Source organism: Ursus arctos, unplaced genomic scaffold (assembly GCF_023065955.2).
Source record: "Ursus arctos isolate Adak ecotype North America unplaced genomic scaffold, UrsArc2.0 scaffold_23, whole genome shotgun sequence".
NCBI lineage: Eukaryota > Metazoa > Chordata > Mammalia > Carnivora > Ursidae > Ursus > Ursus arctos.
Genome location: NW_026622908.1, coordinates 48,246,267 through 48,273,203, shown reverse-complemented (window position 1 = coordinate 48,273,203; position 26,937 = coordinate 48,246,267). Strand labels below are relative to the sequence as shown.

The 26,937-nt window shown below is 60.2% G+C and overlaps 2 protein-coding genes across 6 annotated transcripts; one reads left to right on the top strand and one right to left on the bottom strand.

Moving 5' to 3' along the window:
• Window positions 1-18: 18 nt before the first annotated feature.
• LRRC56 (leucine rich repeat containing 56) lies at window positions 19-20,727 on the top strand. 5 transcript variants are annotated; one of them, XM_026490404.4, is made up of 13 exons: window positions 19-1,762; window positions 3,548-3,621; window positions 4,100-4,290; window positions 7,914-8,001; window positions 8,677-8,737; window positions 15,984-16,080; window positions 16,152-16,352; window positions 17,129-17,312; window positions 17,705-17,881; window positions 17,964-18,028; window positions 18,241-18,383; window positions 18,594-18,712; window positions 19,935-20,727. In XM_026490404.4, the coding sequence occupies exons 3-13, from the start codon at window positions 4,114-4,116 to the stop codon at window positions 20,258-20,260; spliced, it is 1,638 nt and encodes a 545-aa protein (XP_026346189.1). In that variant the 5' UTR covers window positions 19-1,762; window positions 3,548-3,621; window positions 4,100-4,113; the 3' UTR covers window positions 20,261-20,727. The 5 variants fall into 5 exon arrangements, with proteins under 5 accessions (XP_026346189.1, XP_044236697.1, XP_044236698.1 ...); XM_044380762.3 differs by lacking the exons at window positions 19-1,762; window positions 3,548-3,621; window positions 4,100-4,290; window positions 7,914-8,001; window positions 8,677-8,737 and adding an exon at window positions 13,659-15,347 and having other exon boundaries at window positions 16,134-16,352; XM_044380763.3 differs by lacking the exons at window positions 19-1,762; window positions 3,548-3,621; window positions 4,100-4,290; window positions 7,914-8,001; window positions 8,677-8,737 and adding an exon at window positions 13,661-15,347.
• On the bottom strand, window positions 19,974-26,937 carry LMNTD2 (lamin tail domain containing 2). The gene is given in 12 exon segments (XM_057317227.1): window positions 19,974-21,316; window positions 21,621-21,817; window positions 21,906-22,025; window positions 22,108-22,297; window positions 22,413-22,795; window positions 22,798-23,190; window positions 23,507-23,596; window positions 23,677-23,748; window positions 24,034-24,189; window positions 24,323-24,410; window positions 24,817-24,969; window positions 25,052-26,937. Coding segments are annotated over 12 exon segments (2,607 nt in total). The 5' UTR covers window positions 25,240-26,937; the 3' UTR covers window positions 19,974-20,739.

The following is a 26,937-nucleotide window of genomic DNA, read 5'->3' as shown; positions in this document are numbered from 1 at the left end:
CGCGGGGGTCGCGGGTCCGGGGGCAACAGCTTCTCCGGAAAGTTTCCGGAAAGCGGGACCGCGGGCGGTTGTAGACTGGGGCGGGGTCGCTGCGGTTCGGCTCAAGCCCTTGCCAGCCCGAGAGGGCTTCCCTGCGCCGCGACGCGCGGCCCGCTGAGAGGGTCCCGGAGCGGAGGGCCAGTCCGGGGGCGAGCCTCAGGGAGGGAGGAGGGTCAGCACCGCGGACGCCCCCCCGTGTTGGGGAGGGGAGCCTGGAGCAAAGCGGAGGGGCCGCCGGGACGAGGGTCAGGCGCCCAGGGCGGGCCCGGGCCGCGCCGGAAGCCTCTGGGACCCCCAGTGGCCGGAGGCTAGGCTGCCCTACACCCCCTTCCCGTCAGGTGGCTCCGGAAGGGGCGCCTGCCCCCTTCAAAGGACACCTGGCACCTCGGCGTAGTCCTTGGGCGCGGCACAGCCAGTGCGCCCAGGGCCAAACGGTGCAGGGGTGTCTCGGCTGGGCGGGCGAGCGGGAGGTGGGGGTCTGCGTTTGAGCCCGCGGAGCAGCAGAGACAGACATAATCGTTTTATTCCATGTAGGGGGTCTTGCTTCTCTCCAGCTCGCAGTCCGGCCTGGGGCTCCGAGGACGGGCCTTCTCCCGCACCCCTTCACCACCAGCCTCGCCCAACTTGGGCAGGCCTTGCAGACCGGCCCGCTCAGCTGCCCACAGCCCAGCGCTTCCAACCCTGCAGAAGCTTACCGTGTAGCCCAATTAACAAATGGTACCCAGCAAATCCCACCCAAAAGTTGCTCAAGGGGGATGTACTGAAATTTCCCCCATTCCAAGCACAAACGCACATCCCGTCTCCCTGAGACTTTCAAAAAGACATGGTTTTAACATTTTTTAAAATTTCCAAGTAGTGCATAAGCACACCCTCCTTATTTACGAAGAAAGAATGGCGCATTAGACAGAGGGCCCAACCTTGCTTTGCTCAGATGGCACCCCCTCCCATCCCCTATCTCCTCCCGTGCCGGCTCGGTGCCGTTCTGTTGGAGCTCACCCCACTGCAGGCCGTGACCTTAGCGGACCCATTCGGGGCCGCCCCCGCCCCCACCACATCACCGACCCCACTGCGCGGTGGCTACAACAGAGCCGGGCTTGCGCCTGACGCGCATAGAGGCGAAGTAAAGGCGCATAAATGAAAGCGGGTGGTGGCGTCCCTCGCGAGCGGGGACACCAGGTCTGCCTTTCCCTCGTCTTCAGGGGGTGCTTTCCCACGGCGCTTCCTTTTGTTTTGGCATCGGCCACACTTGGAGGCGGGGGTACATCCCTTAAGGCCAGGGCCGCAGGTACGACCCTCCCAGCTGGGAAAGGTGGGCGCTGGTCTCCACCAGACACCGCCTTTGCAGGGGCTGACACCTGGCCTGTCCTCGGCACTCTCCCCACCCCCCGGCTTGACGGCGTTTCACCTTCCCCCCCTTGTTCCCTCCCAGCCCACAGGGCGCCCACCGCGTGGGGCCCTACCCTCTAGATCCCAAACCCGGTTGGCTGCTGCCCCGCCCCCGCCGGCCTGCCCTAGCAACCGTTGCTAAGGGGCATGGCTCGACCGCGGAGCCCCGGACATTCCTGCGGCCTCATGAATATTTGAGTATTCAAATGATGCCCGGGCCCCGTTGCCAAGGCGGCCAGGCCCTGCAACCCCGCCACCGGAAGAACGACCCCGAGTCAGAGTGAAGGCCAGGCAGCGGAAGGCACCCAGGGCCGTGGCACCGAGACCGACCCCTCAGGTGAGAGCCAAGCACACCCTTGGACCTGGGGCCTCAGGCCTCGCTGTTACCTCCCCTGTGCCTGGGGGGAAACTGAGGCCGAGGACAGGTCCTAGGATGAAGCAGCAAAGCCAGTGGGAGACTCAGTGGTACCCCTAGATGTCCACTCTGCTCCTCCAGGGGCCCTGCCCACAACTCCTAGCTGCGCTCCCAAGGGTTCCCAGTCACGGGGATAGGAGGGACCCCTGGCCCTGGGGGGGAGAAGGAGGCAGGGACCCAGGCTCCACTCTGGGAGTTTGACTGGACAGAGGAGGGGAGGAGGCCCTGCCCTCCGAACCCCTCCCCTCCGAGGTGGAGGGGTGGAGGAGAGGAGAGGACCCAGAGAGCTGATGAGCCAGACGAGGGGCTGGCATAACCTTGGGCTGTGGAGACAGAGAGGCCCCCAGGTGTCCTACTTGGGAGGTTTGTGGGGCTCCCAAAGTGTCAGGTCAGGGTGGAAGCAGGGCCAAGACAGTTGCAGCCAGTGTGTGAATGTGAGGGGACGGTGTTTTTCATGGGAGCTCCAGCCAACAACCCAGGCCCTGCTCCTTTGACCCTGAGACCTTTGGGCGAGATGGGACCAGTATGCTGGCCCTAGTCAGGTGTAGGACCTCTGGTCAGCTGCCATCAGGCACAGAATGAAAGGCAGTGGGCTTGGCCCTTAATGCTGCCCAAAGGCATCCTGGGGCTGCAGGCTGACGGGCCTGGGATGGGGGTGAGCAGCATACTCCCAGGAGGCACGGTGGTGGGGTCTTCCTGCCAGGCTTGGGGCTTTTCATCAGCTGGAAAAAGGCAGACAGCAGAGGGAGCTTTTGGAAAGAAATCCTGGCTGGAAACGCCGTGAGTCTATATGTGGGTCTCACCTGCATGGCCTTAACCCCCTTGGATCCGCAGTGTACAGATCACTTTCAGATGAGGCCACTGAGGCACACAGAGCCTGGGCAGCTTGTCCCTCCGCGGCCCCCTCCACTGCCTCTGTCAAAGCCCAGCTGGCCACTGCCCCAGCCCTAGGCATGAGGGAGAGGATGCATCTTGAACGTGTCCAGGGGGCTGAGAGATGAGAGCAGTGCTAGAATGTGCGTGCACCACACTCACTGATTCCTCCGGAGGGCAGTTGAGAGCCCCTCCTCCGTACGTTATGGACAAAGCAGGAAGCATCTTGCCTGCCCAGAACACATATTGTCTTGGAGTGACATACTCACTCTAAAGAATGAGTTGTAGAGCAGAGGACCATCGAAGGAGTCAGACTTACAAGGAAAGTAAATCCGGGAAGGGCAGGAGGGAATACAGGTGTAGTGGTCAGCGAGGCCTCAACCCAAGTTGGAGGGAAGTGCCCAGAACATTCCAGGCAGACCCTAGAAATGATTCCAGGGTCTGGGGTCAGGCCAGGTATCTGCATCTTTAAGGAGCAATGCCAGGGGAGCCTCATGCAGGCATCCAGGGGTACGCTGGACAACCTCCCTTGGAGCCTGGGGATGAGGGGCTCAGGAGGGACAGGGTGCCAGGGAGGCCAGCCCATGAGAGACAGTCCAGAGTGGCAGACCCGGGACCCCTTTTGGAGAGAGGATGGAGTCAGTCGCCGCCTGACTGTCTTCCTCATCAGCCAGTCCGGGTCCCCCATCAGGATGATCAAAAGGACCTGACGGCCAGTGCCCACACTGACAGCCCCGACCACCTCCACACCTGACTTATGTTCTGGGCCCTGCCTGTGCCAAGTCCCCTGGCACAGTGACCTGGCCAGGAGGCCACCCCAAATCTCTGCTGCAGGTGCCGCTTGAAGACACATGCTGTCCCCTTATCTGGATGTTTGACCCATGGTGGAAAGAGGCAGCTGCCTCCAGGTGAGGGGGCTCAGTGGGCATAGGGGTGGGTGGGGGGAATGCTTGAGAGCTTGGTCTTGGGCCCCCAAGCTTGGAGACCATTGGTGGAGACACATAGCACAGGGCCTGAGCCAATGGCTTGCTGCTGGTCACAGCTGATGGAGCAAACATGACCTAGGGCTAACTGGCCCCCTTCAGGCCCACAGCCTAGGCAGGACCTCAGATAGGGAAGCTTGGACCGAGCAGCCCTGTTGTGGACCCTGGAGGATAGGCAGAAACACAAGGAGGTGACCCGCCCGGACCCCAGTGGGGTGAGAGCTAAGGCTGAGTGCGCGATGCCAGGGCCATCACAAGCCCCAGGCAGGCAGAGACTGAGTGAGTGAGAGCCCCATCAGAACCAGGCAGGGTGAGCCCCGAAGGCTTGCCGAGCGGGGGTCCCAGCCAGGCTGCATCAGAGGAAGAACAAAGGCTTAGTAGCTTTGCCCTCTGCCTATCCTAGCAGGTCGGATGTGAATGGACCAGGCCTGGGACAGAACCCACTGGCCTCGGCCAAACCCAGCCACTGTCCGAGTGCGGGAGCTGAGCTGGCCAGGCCTGCACAATCCCCGCCCACAGAGCAAGGACCCAGGCAGCCACAGGGACAGCCATGGCAAGCGGCTGGTAGAGGAGTACCTGTCACCTGCCCGACTGGTGAGTGCTGGGGGGCTGCGGGCTCAGGCCACGGGGGTCCGCATGGGGCACCATTGCAGGGCCGATGTCCAGCCTGCCATTTGTCCTCAGCCCTCCTAGCCTTGCCTGGTGGATGGTCGCTCTCGGCCCTGCTGTGCCCCCAGTACCTGCCCCACCCTCAGGGCCAACCCCCGGTGCTTGGTGATTAAGATACCCCCAGGCACGCAGCACACCAAGGGAACGAGCCAGGCAGGAATTTTGCAAGTATTTGCCGAGTAGGCCTTGTGCGCTGGGTCCATGCACCAGAGAAGCCCCTTGTTGGACCTGTTGTTCTGCCGGGAGGCAGGGCGTCAGACCGTGCAAGTTCATGGCACACAGAAGGTGCCAACTGCCAGGAACAAACGAAACCACAAGTAAAGTGGGGGAGCCCTGCCATCCAGGGCAGGCTGCTTAAGCGGGGGCCGTTCCAGGATCCCACTGGCTGTGCCTGGGGCAGCTAGTGAAGGCTTTCTCCCAAACCTGGGGTGGGGTTTTGCTGCCGCCCCTCACTGCCACCCTGCAGCCCACCAGGATATGCAGAGCCCTCTTGACTCCCAGTTCTCACCCAGCAACTCCACACCTCACCCACTGTTGGCCATGCTAAGGGGGCAGGCCCCACCGGGTACAGGCACTGCCCGGGCAGCCCTCAGGCCCACACCTACCCTTGCACAAGGACCCCTCCCCTTGGAGACCCTATGGTGACATGCTCACCAGCATGCAGAAGGGAGCCTGGCTGCCCGAGGTCTCTGCCCGCCTTCTGGACCAACTAACTCACAGAAGCATCTGCACCACCTGGTCAGTGACGGCAGAAGGGACACTCCTGCCAGGCCCCCATCCCCAGGCTCCAAGTTGGCTCCTCTGTGCATGCGGCCCTCCAGCCAGGCCTGTGGGCCCATATCTTCCCAGTGTCTTGGTCCAGCAGGGAACACATCGGGACAGACCTCCCACCAGCTCAGCAGCCCCCCACACTGCCCTGGGGGACAGAAACAGACCCACAGCTGCAGGCCACCTCTGTACCGGCCAGCTCTGGGGTCCTGTGTCCCTTTGCACATATGAGGTCTAGGTTTAGACACAGAAAGTGGGCTTGCTGGAGGGGCCGGTGTGCACAGAGCTCAGGCCGGTACCCCTGTCTCAGGCCCTCCTGGGGCCACAGGGAGACCAGGCTGCACTGGCAACAGCCTGACCCTGAGAGGGGACTCTGGGCCCTGGCCAGCCTGTGCACAGAGCTGGCGTCTCCTCTGCTGGACAGAGCAGCTGGCTGGGGACAGAGCTCCCCGCCCCGGATAGCAGGACAGGGAGGGTCCAGCCTGACCATGCCAGGAGTGCCGGGAGCAGGGTGCAGGTAGGGCAGGGACGCCCACCGCATCCTGGCTGGACCTGGAGGTGGACCTAGCCTTGTCATCCACCCAGTACCACACCGCAGGAGCCAGGCCGGGAGCCGCGACATCCCTGGTGCTCACTGGAATCTGTGCTTTGTTTCCTTTCCGTTGTGTGTTCATTCGTGGGAGGCAGTGCCCAACAGGGAGTGGTTTTGCAGGAGTGTGTGTGGTCACTGTGTCTTCCTCAGACAATTGGTGGGTTACCCCCCTGGAGATGTCCAGCCACACAGAAGGCCTTGTACAGCCTGGGATCCCTACAAAATCAGGCCAGTTGGGGTGCAAACAGTATCATGCATTTGTCTCCTCAGATCCACACGGACGCCCCTCGTCATCCTCAGGGCAGCGCCCACCTCAGGCTGCTGCTGTGGGAATCCCCTAGCAGTCCCTGGCAGGCCTCCTTCCCCAACACCTTGGCCTGGAGGGTCTCTGTATCCCGTATGTCATCTGTGGTCACATAATCTGACCACAAACCACCCAGACTCTGGCTGGAACAACAGGTGTCTGTCCTCAGCTTGGGGTCTGCACAGTGGGTCCCACTGGAATCCAGGCTAAGGGGCCACATGGGGCTGCCCCACTCGTGGGCGACACTTGGGGGTAAGCAGCAGGTGGACGACAGGTGCACACTTGAGGACTCCCTTGGCCAAGCCCATCACGGACAAGACCACCTGCTCTGGGGTCTGTGTTGTCACTGGCCGGGGAACGGACACGCAGTTCTAATTCAGGGGAGGAGTGACAAGTATGAGCACTGGCCCACCTGCCTCCACATCCAGAGCCTTCACACCCCCAAGTCCCCACTAACCACACATCAGGTGAGTCCAGCGTCCTGGGAGAACATGTTTGCATTGCGCACATCCGAAGAAGGACTTGTCCATGAGACCAGGCAAGCATGAAGACCAGTGTGGCCCCCACAGCCATCCTGCAAGGTGGGAGCAGCAGGGCAACTCACCAGCCTCTCCCTCTTGGGAAGGGAACCAGGAGACGCTGACACCCACTGGACAAATGTTTGAGGGCCCCATGCTGGGAACACACTTTAATTAGAGATTGCTCTGTCCCTGTGTGGCTTCTGTCCATCCTGGGACCTCCGTCCTTCTCCACCTGGCTCCTGGCTGGAGAACACGGCCTCAAACACTGTCATTTCGGATGATCTCTGTGAACCCCAGTCCAGGCCACAGCGAGCTGGTGATCAGAGGTCCACAACCACACGTGCTTTTCAACGTGGTAGAGTCCGGTCGATGCCAGGTGCCAAGAGTCATACCTGCGAGGGTGTCTGGACACATTTCTCTCTGCAGACCCGGTCACTGAAAATGGGGTCGCCAGCTTCCCGGAGACCTCCCCTGAGAACCCCAGAGCCTCTGCGGTTGTAGCGGGCACGGAGCAACCTGGCTTGCTCCCCGAGACGGACTCACTGGGTCGTCCTACCTGCAAACCTTCTCAGCTTTTTCTTCGGCTGATTGGAATTGAGAGACCGCTTTATTTTCCAGACCCGTGGGTTCCAAATCTCCTGGGCTCTCTCCCTTCCCCCTGAACCCCGCGTCCCACAGCACCTTATCAAGCACAGCCAAGCTCACTCCACCCACATGGTGCTGGCAGCTCTCCGCTCAATGTGACAGGTTCCTCATGCACGTTTTCTGCCATGCAGCCCACCCCAGGAGATGGTCTCAGGAGACCTACCATGGCCGCAGGACGAGGGTGTCTGTCTTTTCAGGCCCAGCAGCACTCACCTCAGCCCCCAACCCGGTCCTAAACCCAACATCACACTGTTGAGGTGTTCTGCTGTGGGAGCTACTGGAACAGCATCTAGGTCCCAAGTTCTGTATGAATCAGCTATAGGGGCAATGATGCTCTGTAACAAACAACCCCTCCAGCTCCGTGGCTTATAGTCTTAAGTGTCCACAGGTCCGAGGAGGCTGTGGTTCAGCCATGCTCAGCAGAGCTGGGGTCCACGCTATGGGCTGTGTGGGTCTGTCCCATGGGTCTCATTTGGACACTGGCACCCCGCAGGCCCTACTCTGCAAATGGGCCCACCAGCCAAGCACAGTTACTACCTCTATTCGCATCCTGTGTATTCATACCCCACCAGCCAAAGCCATCCATGGCTAAGGCAGCATAGAGGAGGCAGGGAAATGTCTGCCACCTGTCCCAGCCCACAGCCAAAGGCAGAGACTTCACTGGGAGCGAGTGACCACTGTCCAGTCCCCAGGGATGACTCTTCATCGATTTCTGCAGCGGGCCCTGGCCCAGGTAGATGACCTTGGACTGGTGAACATGCTGGAGATGTGCGTCGACACCCGTGAGAACAGCCTGGGGAACTTTGGTGAGAGCCCCTCCCTGTCCACACCCCACCACGGGCAAGCTCAGACTTCTTTCTGAGGGCCCATCTGTTTCAGTGCTGCCAGCCAGGCTCTGGTCTTTGCACCACTGCACCCCACGAGCCTGCCGTGCACCCTGCAAGTCTGCCCTGTGCCCCGCAGGCCCGTCCTGCACCCCTCTTTAAGGGATCAAGACTGTCCCACAGGGTCAGTGCCCTGTTCTTCCAAGGAGTCTAACTCAGAACACTTTGCCAGGGGCTTTGGGGTGCACGGGACCCCAGCTAGGGGGTTCCTGTGCTCTGGTACCCAGTGCTGCGAGCTGATGGAGGTTATGGTCTGGGGTGCCCGTGGCTGGGTCTGGCATGTGGCTCAGGGGCAGGACCCAAGCCGTGGTGGCCCCACCCGCGACAGTGAGGCTCCCCTCCTCCACGCAGACTCCCGGAGTCCAGTGGCCTCTTGGCCTTCCGGGTGGCTCGGTCCGCTCAGGTGCACCTTCTGCACGCGTCCTGTGTGCCTCTCCACTTGAGGCAGGCCGCAGACGTAAGTGCAGGGCCCTGGGGCTGCACTAGGGCTCCGGGCAGCCGTGGCGCCGCAGGGGCCCAGGGGCACTGACGAGGGTGCAGAGAGGTGAGGGAGGGCGCGAGGCTCTGTCACCCACCTGTCTCTCCTGTGGCGCACAGGGGTTCACCTGCCCAACCTCAACCAGCTGAAGCTGAACGGCAGCTGCGTGGGCTCCGTGAGGTGAGTGCCCCTCTAGGGCATGGGGTGGGGGGAGCGTCCCCATGTAGAGGCTCCTGGGTGTCCTACCGTCTTCAGCTCCCAGCCCTAATGCCCACCCTTCCAGCCTGACTCTGGTACGTGTAGCTCGTGTCCCCTACCCCCGCTGGGTGGAGGCCCCTGCTGAGGGTGACCCATGCCACCCAGAGCCCGTGGTCGGTGTCAGGCCGGTCACACCAGGTCGTGTGGCTGACCGTGGGGTGCCTGGAAGGGCTCCCAGCCAACAAGGGGTCTCTGGTGGGTGCCCCAACACCGCCAAGCTTTCAGGGTTTGGGCATCCATGTACCGCTGGGGCTGGGGGCCTGGGGGTCATGCTGGTGCCCAGAAGAAGAGCAGATGAGCACGGCCTCACATAAAACACAGCAACGCTTGAATAGTCAATCTAAAAGACGGAATTCAAAACTAACGACAGATTCATGTCCTTTGTTAACCTCATTGGCTGCAAAGAACAAAGCCGAAGTAGTATCAGACCATTAGGTACTCCAAGACGATGGGCCGCACGGAAGCACTGCTGCTGTGGGACACCTGGGTGGCCCAGCCGGTTAAGCATCTGACTCTCCGTTTCAGCTCAGGTCATGATCTCAGGGTCCTGGGATGGAGTCCCGTTTCGGGCTCCCTGCTCAGCGGGGAGTCTGCTTCTCCCTCTGCCCCTGCCCCTCCCCCGGCTTGTGCGCGCGCACGCTCTCTCTCTCTGACAAATAGATACATCTTTTAAAAAATCAAAAAGAATTTAATAAAACACTGAAAGATCTGGAAACGGAAGCAAAGAAAGTTGGAAGACCATGTGGCCCTCAGCGCGTGGCCCCAAGACCCAGAGCAGAGAAGCGGCTCGCGGGGCTGCCACCTGACATGGCGCCCCCGCGTCTGCACGGGAAGGCCTGGAAACGGGGGTTCAGAGACACACCTTGCATGCGCGGTTAAGCAGTGTTCTGACAGAGAGCTTAACAAAGACGAAAAATCACCTGTAGTCCTTCCTTGTTAAGGCGTTCAAATTAGCACGGCGACGAATACGGCACGTGAAGAGCATATACGATAAAGGGTGAAGATCATAAGGAGAAGTGGAAGGTACTATAAAGCTGTAAAATTAAGAAATATGACCCACCGTTTGTGACAACACGAAATATTCAATTCCAAGAGAAGTGATGAGATCATGAATTGCAAGGAAACATGTCCTGTCCCTTGATGACAACAGTGAGAGACATAGTGAGTCCCGGAGTTCTTTCTGCCGTCAGATCCTGAAACTTGGCCACAGGACGTTTGCTAATGTCCATGGGTTGAAGGTGGACAAAAGTTCGTAAAAGGAAACGAATTAGATATGGCAGTCCAGTAAACTCCTATTACAACTTAGCTGATAACAGCCACACTCGGGACATTAAAATCTCAGGCAGGAGGGACGCCGGGCTGGCCCAGTCGGAGGGGCACGCAGCCGTGGGTCTCAGGGTCTGGAGTTTGAGCCCCATGTTGGGCGTAGTGAGTACTTAAAAAAATAAAAATAAAATAAAATCTCAGGCAGTATCTTAAGGACTGGAAAATAATTTTAAAATCTGTCCATGGGAAGCTGAGAGAGAGTTCGGCACCGGCTGGCATGGAGAACATTCCAGGCAGTGGAGCCGGCTTCCAGACAGCCGCGGATGCGGGAGGCTTCAGCCCCGGCCGCAGCGCACCAGAGCAGCCGTTCCTTAGTACTAGTTGTGTGGGAAGCAGCACGCTAACAAGTCGTTCATTCCTGCATAACTGTGTACGTTTCTCCCACTACTGAAAACGTCAAGTCTTGCTTCATACGCCTTGTACCAATTCTTCAGGTGGGTTCTGTCTTTTTCTTGCTTTCTGGCTCTTGCGTAGGCTGAGTGTGGTTTAGACTTGCAAGGTGCCTCCCCCTGCCTCCTCCCGCTAACCCGGGCTGTGGCGGCCTTCACTTGAACAGAAACCCTTTGTTTTGATTTATTCCATCAATTCTGGTTGGTGATTTGGGTCTTATTTAGGGGGCTATATTTTACTTTTTCTCTTATGCACTTTTAGGGTCTCACCTTTTACTTTCAGGTCTTTAATCCAACTTACCTGCGAGGTCACCTTCAATCCAGGCACGCGGTTGGGACCCAGTTTTATTTCCTGCCGTGTAGTAAGTCTGTTTTCCCAACATCATCCCGTTTCCCTGCTGATGGTGGTACGACTCTGCCATTTAGGGGCCCACGTGTGGCCGTGACTGTGGGAGCTCTCTGCCCCATCTGTCAGTCTGTTCCTGCCCCAGGGCCGCACTTCTCACCGGTACGTCTTTGTGTTTGTTGGTTCATGTCTGATACCCTCATCTTAGTCTTCCTTCTCCGAAAATGACCTAGCTATTCCTGAACTCTTCTTGCATTTGAAGTTTACGAACTGTTGGTTGGGTTTCACACACAGGACTCTTTCTGAAATGCTCTTTTGGAATTAAAAAGTTTCATGTGTTAATATGGGTTATTTGCTAAGTCATCTACATTCATGAATATGATAATCACTCTCCATTCATGTGTTTTTATATTTTTAATAGAGTCTTTAAACTTGCCTATAAAGTTTGCTATCAGTTAGCTTTGAGCTGCAAGTTACAGAAACCTGGTTCTAAACCCTGAGGACGCGTCAGTGACCAGAACAGACAAGAGCCTCTGTCCCGGTGGAGCCCACGGGAAGCCCAGTATTGGTCTCGGGGTCAGGTTCATTCAGCCGGTCTCCCCACAGCGTGTGACCCTCTGTCCTCACCATGTCCCCTCCCGGCCCCTGCTGGCTTCCGCAGGCACTGGCGGACTGAGGGAGCGTGTTAGATTTCCAGAGCTGCTGAACAGAGCCCCACGAACGGGGTGGCCTGAGCGGCAGAAGGCTATCCTTTCCCGGTGGTGGAGGCCGGAAGTCAGGATCACGGTGGACGACGTTGGCTCCTTCTGAGGCTGTGAGCGAGAACCGTTTCACTCCCCTCTCCTCCTGCGGGACTTTGCTGGCGATCTTCGGTGTTCCTGGGCTTGTAGACTCAGGAGCCCAATCCCTGCCTGCATGTGCACACGGCATTCCCCCTGTGTCTGTGTCCACAGGTCCCCGTTTCATAAGGACACCAGATGGCATCCGTGCCCACCCCACTCCAGTGTGAGCTCATCTTAACTAATTACATCTGCAACAACTAGGCTCCAGATAGGGTCCCGTTGTGGGTGCTGGGGGTCAGGACGTTAACATAGGCATGTTGGTGGGGGGTGGCGCACAATTCATCCTGTAACAGGGAGTGCGCCGTCCTGCGTCCACCAGTAAGAACAAGCAGGGTCCTGCATTCTTCCTCCATTTCTTTGGGGAGAACCGTAGCGTGTACGCACTCTACCAGCCACCGCGAGGAGGACGGAATGGGGACAGGCTCGGGCTAACCAGGACCCATCTCCCCACCTGCCCCACTGCCCCTTGGAACAGGGCAGGACACCGGCCCCCTGGGAAGCCAGAGCTCCCTGAAACCAGAACGAAAATAATGCCCGCACATTTATAGTGTTTTTATAATCATGAACGAGGTCCTGTTCCTATTGTATTTTCTGGTTGATTATTACAAGTGTAGACAAACGTTATGCTGATTTAGAACATACTTTTAAATCATGAAGCACGGTTGAGTTTTACGCATGGGTCTTGTATCTGGCAATACTGTGTCCTTGTTTTTGCCTTAGCAATACCACAAAACTCATATTAATTCAAATAGTTTGTTAACTCCCCTGGGGTTTCTGTTTTGAGGAGGGTATTACCAGCATGTTATGAGGCTTGTCTTTCACTCCCAGCGCTCATGCTTCTTGTTCTTACCTTCTTTTTTTTTTTTTTTTAAGATTTTATTTATTTATTTGACAGAGATAGAGACAGCCAGCGAGAGAGGGAACACAAGCAGGGGGAGTGGGAGAGGAAGAAGCAGGCTCACAGCGGAGGAGCCCGACGTGGGGCTCGATCCCATAACGCCAGGATCACGCCCTGAGCCGAAGGCAGACGTCCAACCGCTGTGCCACCCAGGCGCCCCTTGTTCTTACCTTCTAGCACCGGTTTTCAGTAGCAGCGAGACGCAGCGGGCACTCTCGGTCTGTCTTTTATCTGAATGGGTGTGCGTCTGGGTCTCTGGGCCGTCAACATGGCCAGAAAGTGGTAATTCTCCTCTAGGCTGTCAATGCACGGGACTCCATCGTGCTGAGTGACAAGCACCGTAACGCTGAAATACTGTTTGCTGGGCGTTTTCACGCCTGTGTTCATGCGGGTCACCCCACGGCCCCCAGGCGTTTTGCTCCTCCGGTTCTGGGATCAACATGCCTGACCCCTAGGCTGCCTCTCCCTCTTCTTGTTCTTTTCGGCTGCTCTCATTTTGAAACTTCTTGTATAAGAAATTGTTGTGGAAGATCGAGAGTGTCTAGTCCACGGTGACTAATTAGAACTTACTTTTAAAACCAGTCCGGATCTGAGGACTTAGAGGGGCGGGGGTGGGGGAGTCAGCATCCAGCTCCCTGTTTCTCTGGGTGCCGGCTTTATCTAGGGTTTCAGAAATGTTGGCGCGACTTTGTTTATAGTGGGCTTCCATGTTTCTTTGATTGCTGCTCTGGCTCTAAGGGTTCCTCTTTTGAAGTCGTGTGTCTTTATTTGTCCTCTCTCCTTATCCGTCATCAGTCTTGCTGGCGACTGTCCGTTCATGTCTTGAAGGACCGGCTCTGGGCTCTGTTAGTCTTCTCCAAGAGCCATCTGGTGGCTGCTGCTTTCATCCTCATCTTTATTAGGTCTTTTCTTCTTGTTCTTTTTGCAACTTGCTGCTGTTCTTTTTGTAGCTCCTTGAGCTAAATGCTCAGCTTAATTGTTGTAATCCTTCCAGGTTTTTGGATAAATGTATTTGAAGATGTAAATTTCTCTTTATGTACAGCTTTAGGGTTAGGGCTCACAAATTTTGTATATGCTTTGTCGTTGTCATTTGTTCTAAATATCTGGTAATTTTCCTACTCAATCTGAGATGAGGCAAAATCTACTAGTTATTCCCCAATCTTTATTCTTCTATAAAAGAGGGCTCCCCAATTTTAGCCGGGCACAAAGCACCCAGTCTCCCCTGCAGCCGGGTGTGAACCACAGACTCTGGAAACAGATGGGATGAAACAATCACACCAGCTCAGAAATGAAGGCAAACGTGGATGAAATACTGCAGGACAGCAGTCAGGGGATTGCACGGGAAGACAGGGACAGTAACCACGAGCACAATTCACCGTCCACGAGCGGAGTCTAGGAGCGAGCGTGAGACGGGCGGCAGATAGAGGGTCTGACACGTGCACAACTGCGATCGCTGCAGAAGGAAACCGAAATTCTAGAACAGAAGGGAGACTTAAAGAAATCTCATCAGACATAAAAGAAGACTTTCAACTACAGACAAAGAAAAAAATCGAAAGTGACCTGCCAACGCCGAAGCCCTGATCGAGTTACCGACGTGAAGATGAGATTTGGAGGCTGCTGAGGAAACAGACCACCTCTTCCTTTAAGAAGGGGAATGAAGTTTTCCTCAGACTTCTCCATGGAGAAGCCAAAAGACGGGCCCATGGAAAGAAGGCATGAACCGAGACGTTCACGCCCAGCCAGCATTTCTGAATGAGTTAGAGATCAAGGAAAACAGTCTAATTGCTCTTGAAGACGTCACGAGACACAAATTTCAGCCAATTAAGAGATGGTGGGGAAGTCCACTCACAGCAGCAGGCTGGGGATACACGTGGCGTCTTCATAACTGAGAGGCTGAGACTCAGGTGGTCTGGAGGTTAGGGGACTCTGGCCGGGTGGCAGGGTGGGTCATCCCCACGGGGAGCGTGTGCACCAGAAGAGGGCCCTGAGGATGTCATCGTACAGCACGTGGATGAAAGGAGTTGACAAGCACAGGTGCACCTAAGCAGGGGGAAGGGCAAGGGCCCAGTCCCCAGGTACGAAAACGCAGGTGCGTGTGGGGAACACAGGGAGACCACCACGGCAGGAACGGGGACACCCGGCAGCCCGCCCCGCAGGCAGCTGCACGGGCAAGCGTGGGAGTCACGCACCGGTCCGCTCCACCCCCAGCGACGGGCCCCCACCATCAGCTCATGCGCCGGCAGGGAAGCCCCCCACGCCAGGGCCCCCAGTGGCCCTTCCAAGCAGGATGCCACACCCTCACTCCCAACTTGAATGCCAAGAAGCTATTAACAGTATAATCAGAAATGTTAGGGTCCCTGCAGCACAAAGGAAAAGGTCAAAACAGAGGTTCCGAGAGGAGAGCGGACAGCGCAGGGAGGGGTGAGACCGGAGTCCGGACTTCGTCAACAAATACCAGAGACAGAAGGCGTGGCTTCTCCGTGTCTTCAAAACAAGAAGAGCACGCCGGGAAAATGGGTCAGAGAGCCATGAAGACACTTCAGAATCCGACACGTGACGACCGACACGGAAATGTCAGGCGCGAGGTGGGAATGAAGAAATCTCCCGGAAAGCAGAAGGAAAGGCAACAACAGGTAAAGGGGACAGAGAAGACAAGAGTACGGGGTCATTCTTGGAGGACCAACACGGGACATCAGGGGACACTGAGGACAACAGGACCCCATAGGCAGAGGTGGGGCCCAGAGAGCCCTGGCCTGCCGTCTGCAGGGGAGAAGCAGGCAGAGGGAGGGTGACAAGTCCAGGGCTTGGGCAAGGGACTGGCCGTGGGCAGGGGTGGAGGAGGTCTTGCAGGCAGAGCTGGCTGGTGGAGGGGCTGTAATGTGGGGAAGCCATCCACAAGAAAGGCCAAAGAGAGACAGGAGGGGAGAAGCGCCTGGGGCTGACCCCACTGGGAAAGGGGCTGCTTTGTCCACCCTCATTGCAGCGGGCAGTAGGTGGGGCCCAGCCAGCCGTCCAGCACGGGCAGCACCCCTCCCACCCCTGCTTCTGCCCCCCCCCCAACCCCGCCCCCCCCCCCCCCCCCCGCCAGCCTTGGGCCCTCCAGGGGCAGGGGAAGTTGGATATTGCCTGTGTTGGAGACCAGGAGGCTGTGGCAAGGAGGGAATGCAGGGAGGCAGGGGGCTCTGGGGCCCCTTCCTCAGCCTGGAGGCTGCCACACAGGAGCCACAGGTCACGGGCACCCCTGCACCTGGAAAGAGACAGATGTGGGTGGTGGAAGGGCACGAGGCGCAGGCACAGGATCTTCACGGACACAGACATGGCCCTCCAGCCCAAGACAGTGCTGACCAGCCAACCCTGCCCTCTACAGAGACCTGGGCACTTCCCTGGGCCACTTGCAGGTGCTGTGGCTGGCTCGCTGCGGCCTGACTGACCTGGATGGTATTGGCTCCTTCCTGGCCCTGAAGGTGGGTCTGGGTGCCCTGGGCTGGGGAGAGGGTGCCAGGCCAAGCCCTAGCAGAGCCCCCTGCTGCCCCAGGAACTCTACGTCTCCTACAACAACGTCTCAGACCTGAGCCCGCTGTGCCTGCTGGAGCGGCTGGAGGTGCTGGACCTGGAGGGCAATAGTGTAGAGGACCTGGGGCAGGTGCGCTACCTGCAGCTGTGCCCAAGGCTGGCCACACTCACCCTGGAGGGCAACCTGGTGTGCCTGCGGCCAGGGCCCAGCCCTTCTAACAAGGTGCGTATGCTGGGCACCCAGGCAGCACGTGCGCGGGACAGGGAGGCACTCTGTGGACCTCCTGCGGTCCCAGGGGCCTCTCTGCCCACCTGGGCACTGGGCATGTCCAGGCTGGGCAACGGGAGCATCCCCAGAGCACATCTCCGAGGCACAGCCTGCCTGCACCCTGTGCCTTGTTCACCATGAACTCATTCTCTTGTATCGCTGGAGACCTTCTGGGCCCAGACCAGACCCCACGGGGTCCCACGGGGCCACGGGCACACACGCCATGCCCCCCAGCCCATAATGCACCCCCATGAAGTCTGTTCAGTCTGCCCATGGCATCTCTCTCTCTCTCACACACTCACACCCATACAGGCCCAGTCCAAAGCCCCCCCCCATCCCCCACAGGCCTGGGCGTGCCCTGGGTGGGAATGCACTCATATATTGTGGGCACATGCACATCTGGAACTCATACATTCCCGCCCTGCTAGCTCTGCACACTGGGCCCGGTGTACAGTGACTGCCCAACGGGGCCACAGCTCTGAGCTCACGGCAGCCCCGCAGGCCAGGTTATGAGCCTAGAGAGTGAGATCACATCATGGGTGAGAGCCCGGGGTCCCCACAGTCCCTGCTGGCCCAGCGTGACGCAGGCCAGCCCTGGCAGGGTGGGGCAGAATCGCCAACCCTTAGCTCCCCTGCCTTGCCCCACAGAGGGTCTGGAGAAAGCAGCCACAGGATAGGGACGACCTGAAGGGCCCACTGGACCCAGGCCTGCCACACCCTCCACCCTGCAGGTGCCCCAGGGCTACAACTATCGGGCAGAGGTGAGGAAGCTCATCCCCCAGCTACAGGTCCTGGATGAGGTACCAGCCACACACACAGGCCTGCCGGCCTCCCAGAAGCTGGACCAGGACTGGCTCATGGTGAAGGAGGCCATCAAGGAGGGCAGTGTCTTGGATGGCCTGCTCCCTGGGCTGGGTATGGCAGCCACTCACCAGCCCTCTGGCAAGGGCTGGCCCCCCCAGCCTGGAGACTTTACTGACTGAGCCCCAGAAGAGGCCGCCACCCCCCACCATCCCCAGGAAGAGAGCTCTGTACCCGCAGCACCCCCCTAGGCCTCTCAGAGATGGAGAGCCACATCTCATATCCCTTCTCGGCCTTAACCTTTTTTCCCCAGAGCCCTGCACACCTGCCCCCAAGCCAGGATAACCTCTCTGTGAGCAGGGGTTGGTGGGACATGGGCGTCCAGACACACATGTTGGGTGGCAGGGGTCCCTGGTCTGTGGACAGTTCTGGTGAGGGGGGTGGGGGCTCTTGGGCTGGTCAGCTGGCGTGGGTTTCCATGACCTCTGATTGTGACCCTCGGGCAGGTCATCCCCACGGAGCCCCCATTCAGAGACTCAGCTCCGAGCTCTCCTTGCCTGAGACCCAGCCATGGGCCCCCAGGCCATGGCCCCTCTCCCTACTGGTCACTGGGGGTCCCCTGCCTGAAAGCCTGCTTCCCAAGGACCCAGCTCCAGAGGATGACACCAGCAACCTTACCCATGGTAACTAACCCAACCCAGCACAAAGCTGACCCTGCAGCCCCTCAACCCTAAACCAGACCCAGCCATACCTACTCTTCTTTAGGTGCTAGCCGAGTCCTCTGTGGGAATCCCACCAAAGGCCTGCGGGAGCGTCGACACCAGTGCCAGGTAGGCCTTGCCACCCACAGCTGGTTTGGGACTCCAGAACTACCACAGGGGACCGGTGTCCTGGCCTGACAGTACCCTGCCCCACAACCATTGCTGGCCAGAGGCCCCAGCTCTCTCACACCCTCCACAGCCAGATAAGTCCTTCTATCTTCAGGGGACTCCCCGCCCAGCCCACTTGAAGGCTGTGCCAAACCAGCCCTCTCTCTCCTCAGGCCTGGGCAGCTCCGGAACAGCTGCCCCCACACAGGCTGAAGGACCTGGCTGCCAGTGCCTCCAACCCAGGGTCTGATCCTACAGATAGCAGTGACCTCCTGGCCTTGGCTAGGCTGCCGGCCTGCAGGGAGCTGCGCCTGCGGTGAGTGCCCCCCACCCCAACCGAGACCTACCACTGCATGTTGTTTGGTGGGAGGTCATGGCTGGGGACTGCCTTGGTACCCAGGTTGGCTGGAGGAGCTGGCCATGGGAGCCTGAGGCTGGGGCATCATCCCAGGGGCACACTCATTTGGGATTGGCTCGCAGGGCAGATCTGCAACCCCCTCCCCCCACTCTACCCCCTCCCTGGTAGGTCCCTGGAGCCCCAGCAGGAAGGTGCCACAGCCCCCTGGGGCACACAGAGGGGCCCTGAAGAGCAAGAGGACAAGTCGAGGCCCAAGACTCCCTACAGTGCCCTATGCCTGGCCCCAGGTATTGAGAGTGACCCCACACACTGCCCCAGACCAGCGTTCATCAGCTTGGGGCCCCTTCCTCAGCTGGAGAGGGGCTGTAACAGACAGGTCCTCTCCTGAGGGGGGGGGGGGGGCGTGCTTACACTCAAGAGGTTCCAATCCCAAGTCCTCCTCCCTGAGTCCATGGGATCATAAGGCCACAGGAGCTGGACAGAGGGGGGTTGTGAGCAGGGAGTCTGGACTAAAAGAGAGGGCAGGGTGGCAGGCCACTGGCAGAGAGCAGGGCACAGGCCAATGGAGAGAGAGGCCACCAGATGGGCCAGGAGACTATGGCAGGGAAGGTCCTGCCCTTAACCTGCGCACGGGGCCTGTACTGGGTTCAGGACACTGGCTTCAGAGTGACGGTGGCTGAGTGGAACAAACAGGAGGGACTGCAAGGCAGAGAGACCCCTTAGCCAGCAGGGCCCAGGGAGGCTTCCCAGAAGAAGGGTCTGAACTGACTGAACTGAGTGGACAAGCCTGGGAAGGGGCCGTGTAAGCAGGGGCAGCAGGCACACAGGCTTAAAGGTTGGCTGAATGACCCTCCTGTGGGCTGGGGAGTCAAAAGGGCTAGGATGGAACAGGGACATGACAGGCAAAGCCTCTGCCTTCCATGGGCTGGCAGGTGCCTGGGGGGGGAAGGGCCAGAGAGGGTGGGCCCTAGACCAGCTAGTCGAGAGCTGTCAACTACTGGGGGGGGGGGGTTGAGGGAGAACAGGCAGGGCAGCCAGGTGGAGGAGTGACAGACAGTGGGGACTCAGGGAAAAAAGGGGTACCAGGGCCTCCCACTCCAGGCCCGGTCCAGGTAAGCACGGGGTGATTACAGCCATACCGCCCAGTTTGCCCTGGGTGGGGGGAAGGTGCCAGGGGCTCACTCTATAGCAGAGGTTTAGGACCTGGCCTGGGACCACCCTTGGGGATGGGATCCAGTGACCCAACGCCAGAGCTCAGGCTTTATGGCCTCTGCATCCCCAGAGGAGTCTGGCCCCAGCAACTATCAGAAGTCACAGGGCTGCAGGGACACAGCTTCCCAGGGGAGCACAGGAAGTGGAAGAGAGGGATGCTGCCTAGTCGGGGGGGGGGGGTGAAGGGCTAGGGGGGAGAACTACAGTGGACACTGCCACCTTGCCTGTGGTGACCCCCACCCCACCTTGTGATCCCTATGGGGCCGTTGTCTGACAAGCCCTTTCCTTGTTCTCCAGAGCCTTCCAGGACCTTGGGCTGTAGCCTGACCCCCTCTCCCCCCAAGATGCCCATGCCTGCTGATTCTAGCAACAGCTACTGGGGGTCCACAGGCCTGCAGTTCCGGAGGCGGAGGCTCAGAGCCCTGTGTAGTTTAGGGCCTGGCCTAGGGCAGGGACTGGCTACAGTGACAGCTCTGACAGCCCTGGAGGTGACCTCAGGCCCAAGCCCTCGAGCCCAAGGATGTCCAGGCCCAAAGCCAGCACCAGATCCAGCAACCAGACCCCCTGGCCTCCGATGCAGGCCACACCTGAACCCTATCACCCCAGCCCAGTCCCACCCCTAGTGTAATCCCCCACCTACTGCCAAGCTGGCCTGGACTGCGGGTCAAGGAGCCCCAGTGTGGTCGTGGGAGCTCCATGGGAATTCTGGCTCCATGGAACCCAGAGCATCTTGGGGGGGCGGGGTGTTGGGGGGGGGTCATAGGCTTGACATAGGAGAGACCCTTGTTGGTGGAGGGGAGTCGGGGGTTGGGATCGCCAGCGGTAGGCACAAGAAAGAGCCCAGGCTAAGAGAGCCCAGGTCCCCAGCATTGGCCCAGGCGGAGGTGGCTGGAGTGGGGCCCCATCAGCTCTCTGGCCGGCCCTCCGGATGCCAGGGTGCAGCCAGGCCTCCCATCCCCAGTGAATTAGTGTGGCTCCTCGCCCACGCAGGGATGGGGTTAGCCAGTTCCCTTCTCTTGGGGCAGGATCCCCCAAAACCAAGCGAATCCTTTTCGACTCTCAGGTGTGCATAAATACGGTTTACTTCGCAGGCGACGTTGGTTCAATCAATTATGCGGCCGGCACGGCCTGCCTCCACGACTCTCTCCCAGCGCGGCCCCTCGGTCCCAGGTGCCCACCCCCGCGCTGCCCTCCACCCCTCCACCCGCGCTTTCAGGTCCGTGGTGACCGGCGGGCAGGGGAGGAAGCGGAAGCCGTATTTGCTCTCAGCCGTGCTCTGCACCGACAGCGCCACCATCGGGCAGCTCCGGTCCACGCTCTTCCGGCAAACCTGGGGGCGCGGAGCCTGAGAGGGGCGCGGCGCTGGCGGGGAGAGGGGAGGGGCTCCGCGGCCGGCGCAGGGCGGGGCAGGGGCAGAGGCCAGGGGGCGCGGGACGGCGCGCGCACTCACCCGGACCCTGTGCTCCGTCCTAGCCTGGCAGTCCTCGAGGCACAGCCCAGCGTCTGCGGGAACAGTTAGGGATGGGGCCGGGCCGCCCGCCCTCCGCGTCACGGCGCGCTCACCCGGGATGGCGGGCAGGAGCTCCGGCGCGAGGGTCTCGGCGGCCTCGGACGGCGCTGGCACCTCTCGCGAGCGGAAGATCTTGCCGGTGCTCAGCCGGGGGAGAAGGCCCCGCGTCCTGGGGGGGCGAGGGGGTCGTGAGATCCGGAGCCCGCCCGCGGGAAGGGCAGTCCTGGCGGGGAAGGGTCCTGGGGAGGCGGGAGGCCTGGGGGTGGTCTTGAATTACTAGGGGGCGAGCCTGGAGAGGACGGGACCTGGGGAGGTGGGTGGTGGTCCTGGACGGAAACCAGCCTGGGGAGCGGCCCCAGAGGGGACTGGACCTGAGGTAAGGGAATGGTCCTTTAACAGAGAGTCTGAGGAGACGGTTTTTGCAAGGGTGGGGCCTGGGAGGAAGTGGAGACCAAGGGACCCGCGGTACCCACCCGGGCCTCCGACGTCTGGCCCGGGCCTCCCGCACCGTGCCCGCGCGCGAGGGTTGAGGCCCGGGCCTCTGCTCGCAGGTGTCAGCCGCAGATTCGGCCTCTGAGAGCGGGAAGCGGTCTATGGACAAATCGGTGTTGTCCGCGAAGATCCTCGAGACGGGGGACACGCAGTGGGGGTCCCGATGCTCGCTCAAGACCTGCGGGGCGGCCGGGAGGGGCGCAGCGGTCACCCCCGTGCTGTGGGGCTCACGGTGCACTCCCCCTCCGACTGGGAAGCACACTGACCTCGCCCTTGGGGCTCAGGAGGAGAGTCACACATCCCCGTCTGGAGTGGAAGTGCACGGGCTCCTGGCCCAAGGTCGAGGGCAGCTGCCGCTTGGTGTTGCACGGCCCCTCGCCCCAAACCTGGTGGACATCAGGGGGCAGTGGGTGAGGAGCGGCGGGGGCCTGAGCGGGGACCACGGGGCTCGCGGGGAGCGGGGCGCACCGTGACATGGTGCCGCGGCGCCAGCAGCGTGCCAGGCGGGAAGCGGTACATGCACACAGGGAAGTCGCGCACTCGCTGCTGCAGCGTCAGGCCGCCCAGGTCTGCAGTCTCCTCCAGCGACTGGTTCAGGACGCGCACAAACCTCTCCCGGCCATTAACGGCCACGATCTTAAGGCAGGAACCCGTTGGGCTGGGGTGAAGAGCAGCGAGGGGAGGGGGGCTGTGCAGAGAGGCTTGGGCACCCCTCCACTGAGTCCTGGTAGGAGACCCACTCCTGCTGTGACCCCACGGAGTCACCCCCTCACCTCCAGCGGCACCCGGAATGCGGATGCTCGGGACCCACACAGGACTCCCTGGTCAGGACAGTCTTGCCAGGCTGGTCCTGGTGGGCTTTCCGGAGATCCAGGGAAAGGAGACCTGTTGGAAGGAGTACCTCCACATGGAGCATCCACTGTGGACGACTCCTGCGAGGCCAGACCTGCAGCACTCTGAGGGTGCCCTCGGGACAGGAGCAGCTCCGGGGGGCCGGTCCAGAGCAGGAGGGCTGGACCCTGGAGGCTGAGGGAAGCGGAGGGATAACTCCAAGTACGGGGGGGGGGGGCAGATATTGGAGCCGGAGTGCATAGGCAGCAGCAGGGATCATCCAAGACCACCCTAACCCCTGGGGACAAGACTGAAGAGGCCTCAGCAGCCGTGCTCTGGGCTGTTGGGAAGACTAAGCTGTTGGGGGACACAGAGATCACAGCCTTGGGGGGGAACTGGGGAGACCACTCCACCTTTAGGCTGTGTCTGCATTTCCCTGCTGAAGTCCGAGGGTGCCTCTGTCAGGTCAGAAGAACTGGGGCCTGGCGTGCAGGTTGGGTGTCCCGACACCTTCCGAACGCGATAACGCTCAGCCAGCTGGTCGCTGCTGGAGTCGGAGTCCACGCCCCCTGAGCTGCTAGTGCTCATCAAGGGCAGGGAACTCCACTCGACACTCTTGAGACGCTGTTCCATGCAATGTCTGCGCAGCTCTGAGCCCCACTCGTCCGACAGTGGGGCCTGTGGGGGTGGCAGGGGCCGTGGGTGCCTGTGGGCCACAGTCTACTCATCTGCTCGCTGCTGCTGGCTTTGGCTTTTAGACTCCAGCCCTGCGCCCATCTAGCCTCCCCAAGGTGCGTGGGGAACGCTGGGACCCAGCCTGGGGAAGAGGCTCCTGGAAGGACTGTGAGGGCTCAGGAGCCCTTTCTCTTCACTGTGAACCTCGTCCTACAGATGGGAGAACTGACCCTGGAAGGTGTTAAGTGACTTGTCCAGGGACACTAAGGGTAGAACTTGGATTCTGGTCCACATATGCCAAGGCATGCTCTCCCCCCTCGCCCCGCCCTGCACCCCTGGAGGAGTGCCTGACTAGCAGTTACTTTTGGTCTGAGTTGGACTCAATGTTGATGAAGAGGTTGGGATACCGCTGGGCAATGCTGTTCCAGTCCACATCCTCCAGCCGGAAACCCTGGTCAGGAAGCAACAGGCATGTGGCCCTCCCCTCCCACAGGGCTGCCAGCTGTGAAAGCACATGGGGGCCTTGCTTACCTCCCCAGTGGAGGGGCCCTGTTCACTCTCAGAGAGGTCGCTAAAGTCCATCAGGGTCTCTGCAGTTACCACCTGCATGGGGGAGTGGAGGCCAGTGGCAGGGGCGGGGGGAAAGAGCTTCTTTCCTTTGACCCCACCAGCACCAGAGGCACACACTTGCTGTGTGTCAGCTGCGCGGAGCCAGGGGGTTCCTCCCTGCCCCGCGGTCCTGAGGGGAGACAGGTTTTGCAGGCAGGCCAGCCCTCCCCCCCCCCCCAGCAAAAGGACCTGGAGGAGAAACACTGACTACCCAAGGGACGTCCGAGGAGGGTTGGGGAGTGGCCGTGGGAGGGTTAGGGTGGGCCGAGTCGGGCTTACCTCCACACTGCCGGTGGAAGACCGCAGTATGCGACCCACCCAGGAGTGGTGGGCCAGCTGCAGGAGGCAGGACTTCTGGAAGGCCTGCAGCTCAGCCTCCAGCTGCTGCATCATGGTCATGGTCTGCAGCAGACGCTCCTCCAGCTGGGACTTCTCCTGCTCCAGGATGGTGCATAGGTGGGCAGGGTCTTCTCCAGGCACCGACCCCCAAGGCCAACCCCTACCTGGCCCCTGATCCTCACCCCAGCTCGGGTCCCCTGCCCAACTCCCTGATCCCACCTGCCCTCACCAGCTGGGCCTGTTCCTTCTGCTCTTTCAACTGCAGAGTCAGCTTTTGCACCTGGTTCTGCAGGACCTTTTCCTGATTGCATGCACTCCTGGGGGAAGGGGCAATCTCAGTAGCCCCCACCTTGAGATCAGTAGCCAAGGAAGGGAGAAGGAGGGGCTCCTCTTCACTGACATGGGGGGCCCAAGGGCACTGAGTTCCAGTGGGCCAGGCCAGGTCTGGCTCTGAGAGGTCTGGGTTATAGGTGGGGTCTAGGTTCAGTGACTGTCGATGTGTTCAGAGTTAGGGTCTGGGCACGTTCACGATATATTCACTTTTTCAGGGTGAGGGTAGAGGGTCAGGGACCGGGTAAGGCCTAGAGTTAGAGGCAAGGGTCAGGGTAAGAATCAGCTGGAGTGTCGGTCAGGACCAGTGGTTGGAGATGGGGTCAGACGAAAATCAGTTCAGGCCAGGACAGAGGCTGGGTTGGGCTGGGGGGCTAGCGCTTTGCTGCTCACCTCTCAGGTGGAAGTCCAGCTACCTCGTGCAGGATGTGGCAGTGCCGGGCATCATGGTGGTTCTGGATGGCCCACCGCAGGGCCTGGATCTCTAGTTCCCGTTGACGCCACAGCAGCCGCAGGGTGCCAGGGTCCAGCGACTCAGGGGCCGACCTGCAATGCCAGCGATCAGGCCCTGCCCTCTGGGTGACCAGGCCCAAGTGGCTGACCAGCCCTCCTTCCCTCACTCCCTTACTGCAGGTTGACAGAGAAGACCACCCGTGTAGAGCTGGGCTTGGTGTCCTGTGGGCATGAGGGAGCCACTGGCTCTTGGGGTGTGCCAGCTGGAGGCTCCAGGTGGCCATTGACCGGCTCTTGGTCCACCAGGGATAAGGGAGCCTCTTTCTCAGCTTCTTTAGCCTCTTGGCAAGACTCAGAGGCCATTCTCGATGTTCCTGGGGGAGCTGAGAGGGATGGTGTGGCTGTCATCCTTGTGTCCTACGTGTGGATACCCCTGTAGAGTTCTCCTCAGATGGCCATGAGCGTGTGCCTATGTCTGACAGCCCTAGACAGTACCACTCCAAAGAGGTCTGTGTGCGTGTGCGCACGCACCCCATGGGACACCAGCCTGCTCATCACATGTCTGCCCGTATTTGTGTTTCTGACCAGGACAAGGCAGCAGGTCACCCCCCACCCCAGGCAACATGTCACCTGAATGTTTGCACATTTCCTGTTCTCTTCCCCCTGACACCCTTGTCTTCTAGGACCTGAGGTCCTGTCCCTCAACCTACACAGGCGTCCCCAGAGGGAATGGTCCTTTGCCTGTGATGCTCCCAGGCCCAGGGCCTTACCCCCAACACTCACCTGAGGCCTAGGGAAAGAAAGGCTCTAGAGTGTTGCCATGGATACCAGCACCCAGAAGGGGAGGGGCTGTTTGTTACAGGGGTGGGGGGGCTTCAGGGAAACCCCAGAACAGGGCCCTGAGTGAGCCTTGGGCCCACCTCCAGACCCAGACTGAAGGAGGACCTCTGAAACACTGGGTTGTTGCCCAGCTGGCCTTAGCAGGCCCAGGGAACCCTGGAGTGACCAGCTTGGCCTGCCATGGTCACATACTCAGTCTGCCACCCCCAACCAAGCTTGCGGAGGCCCCCACAGTCCCTCCCCAGCCTGACGGTGGCAGCCGGCAGGTAGGGGAGGCATTGCTGCCCTGTGTATGGGGGCTTACCGGACTCTATCCAGCAGTGAGCCCCTCCTGAGTGCTTCCCACAGCATCTTTGCCCTCAGAGGCTGATGCCCACCTACCTACCCCAAGCTGGAAGCCTCTCCTTCCCCGTCTGTCTCCACCACCTGTGACACTCTCATAACTATGACAACAGTTCCCTCTGCCCCAGAACAAAAATGAGACACCAGACCTGACACACAGACCAACGTCCTCCAGCCTTCACCCCCACCCCACCCTACTTTCATTCATTCGTTAAGACTCTCAACTCTGCTTTCTTGTAGGACGTCCTGGGCTGGGGAGCATACAGGAAGGTAGGAGGACCCCCCCACGGACCACTGTGAGGAAGCAGAGCAGGCTCTGAATGCCTGCTCCACAGACAGCATTGAGGCTGTGAGGGACCCTGGCTGCTGAGCTGCCTCGCGTTCTGCCAGGCAGGTGCCTGCGTGTGTCCACAACTCGAGGGGCACTGGGCCCCACTGGGGGCAGGAAGGGGTGGGGTAAAAGAGCCCAGGGTCTTTGTCTTGCTTTATCCCCAGCAGCTTCAGGGCAGCCTTCTCCCCAACCAGAACCGTCAGCCTGGCTGCAGCCAGAAATGGTCAGCGGCCCGCCACCTCCAGCCCCGCAGCGCCATCGCCCTCCTGCGGGGGCTCCCAGCTCCCGACCCCTGTCCGTCCCGACGACGGGCCCTGAGGGAGTCGGGTCGGTGGGGCCCTGGCTTTGGGGGTCGCGTCTGCCCCTCTGGGTGCAGAGGCTACGGGGTCCTAGGCCGGTGCCCCCACCCTAGGCAAGAGACTCATCGGACTGGAAGGCTTCTGAGGAAGTCGGCCCGGGAGCGGAGCCAGACACCTGTCCCACGCGCCGCCAGCGGGCCGGGGACGCGCTTCCGCGTAGTTCGCGGTCTTCAGGCGTGCGTGGACGAG

What these genes read in the sequence shown, in the direction of transcription:
- LRRC56 (XM_044380762.3), top strand. Translation starts at nt 14,962, where the DNA reads ATGTTAGGGTCCCTGCAGCACAAAGGAAAAGGTCAAAACAGAGGTTCC. An exon ending in GGCCCAGCCCTTCTAACAAG is followed by an intron (nt 16,353 to 17,128) that starts GTGCGTATGCTG and finishes TCCACCCTGCAG; the next exon opens with GTGCCCCAGGGCTACAACTA. An exon ending in TGGCCTGCTCCCTGGGCTGG is followed by an intron (nt 17,313 to 17,704) that starts GTATGGCAGCCA and finishes ACCCTCGGGCAG; the next exon opens with GTCATCCCCACGGAGCCCCC.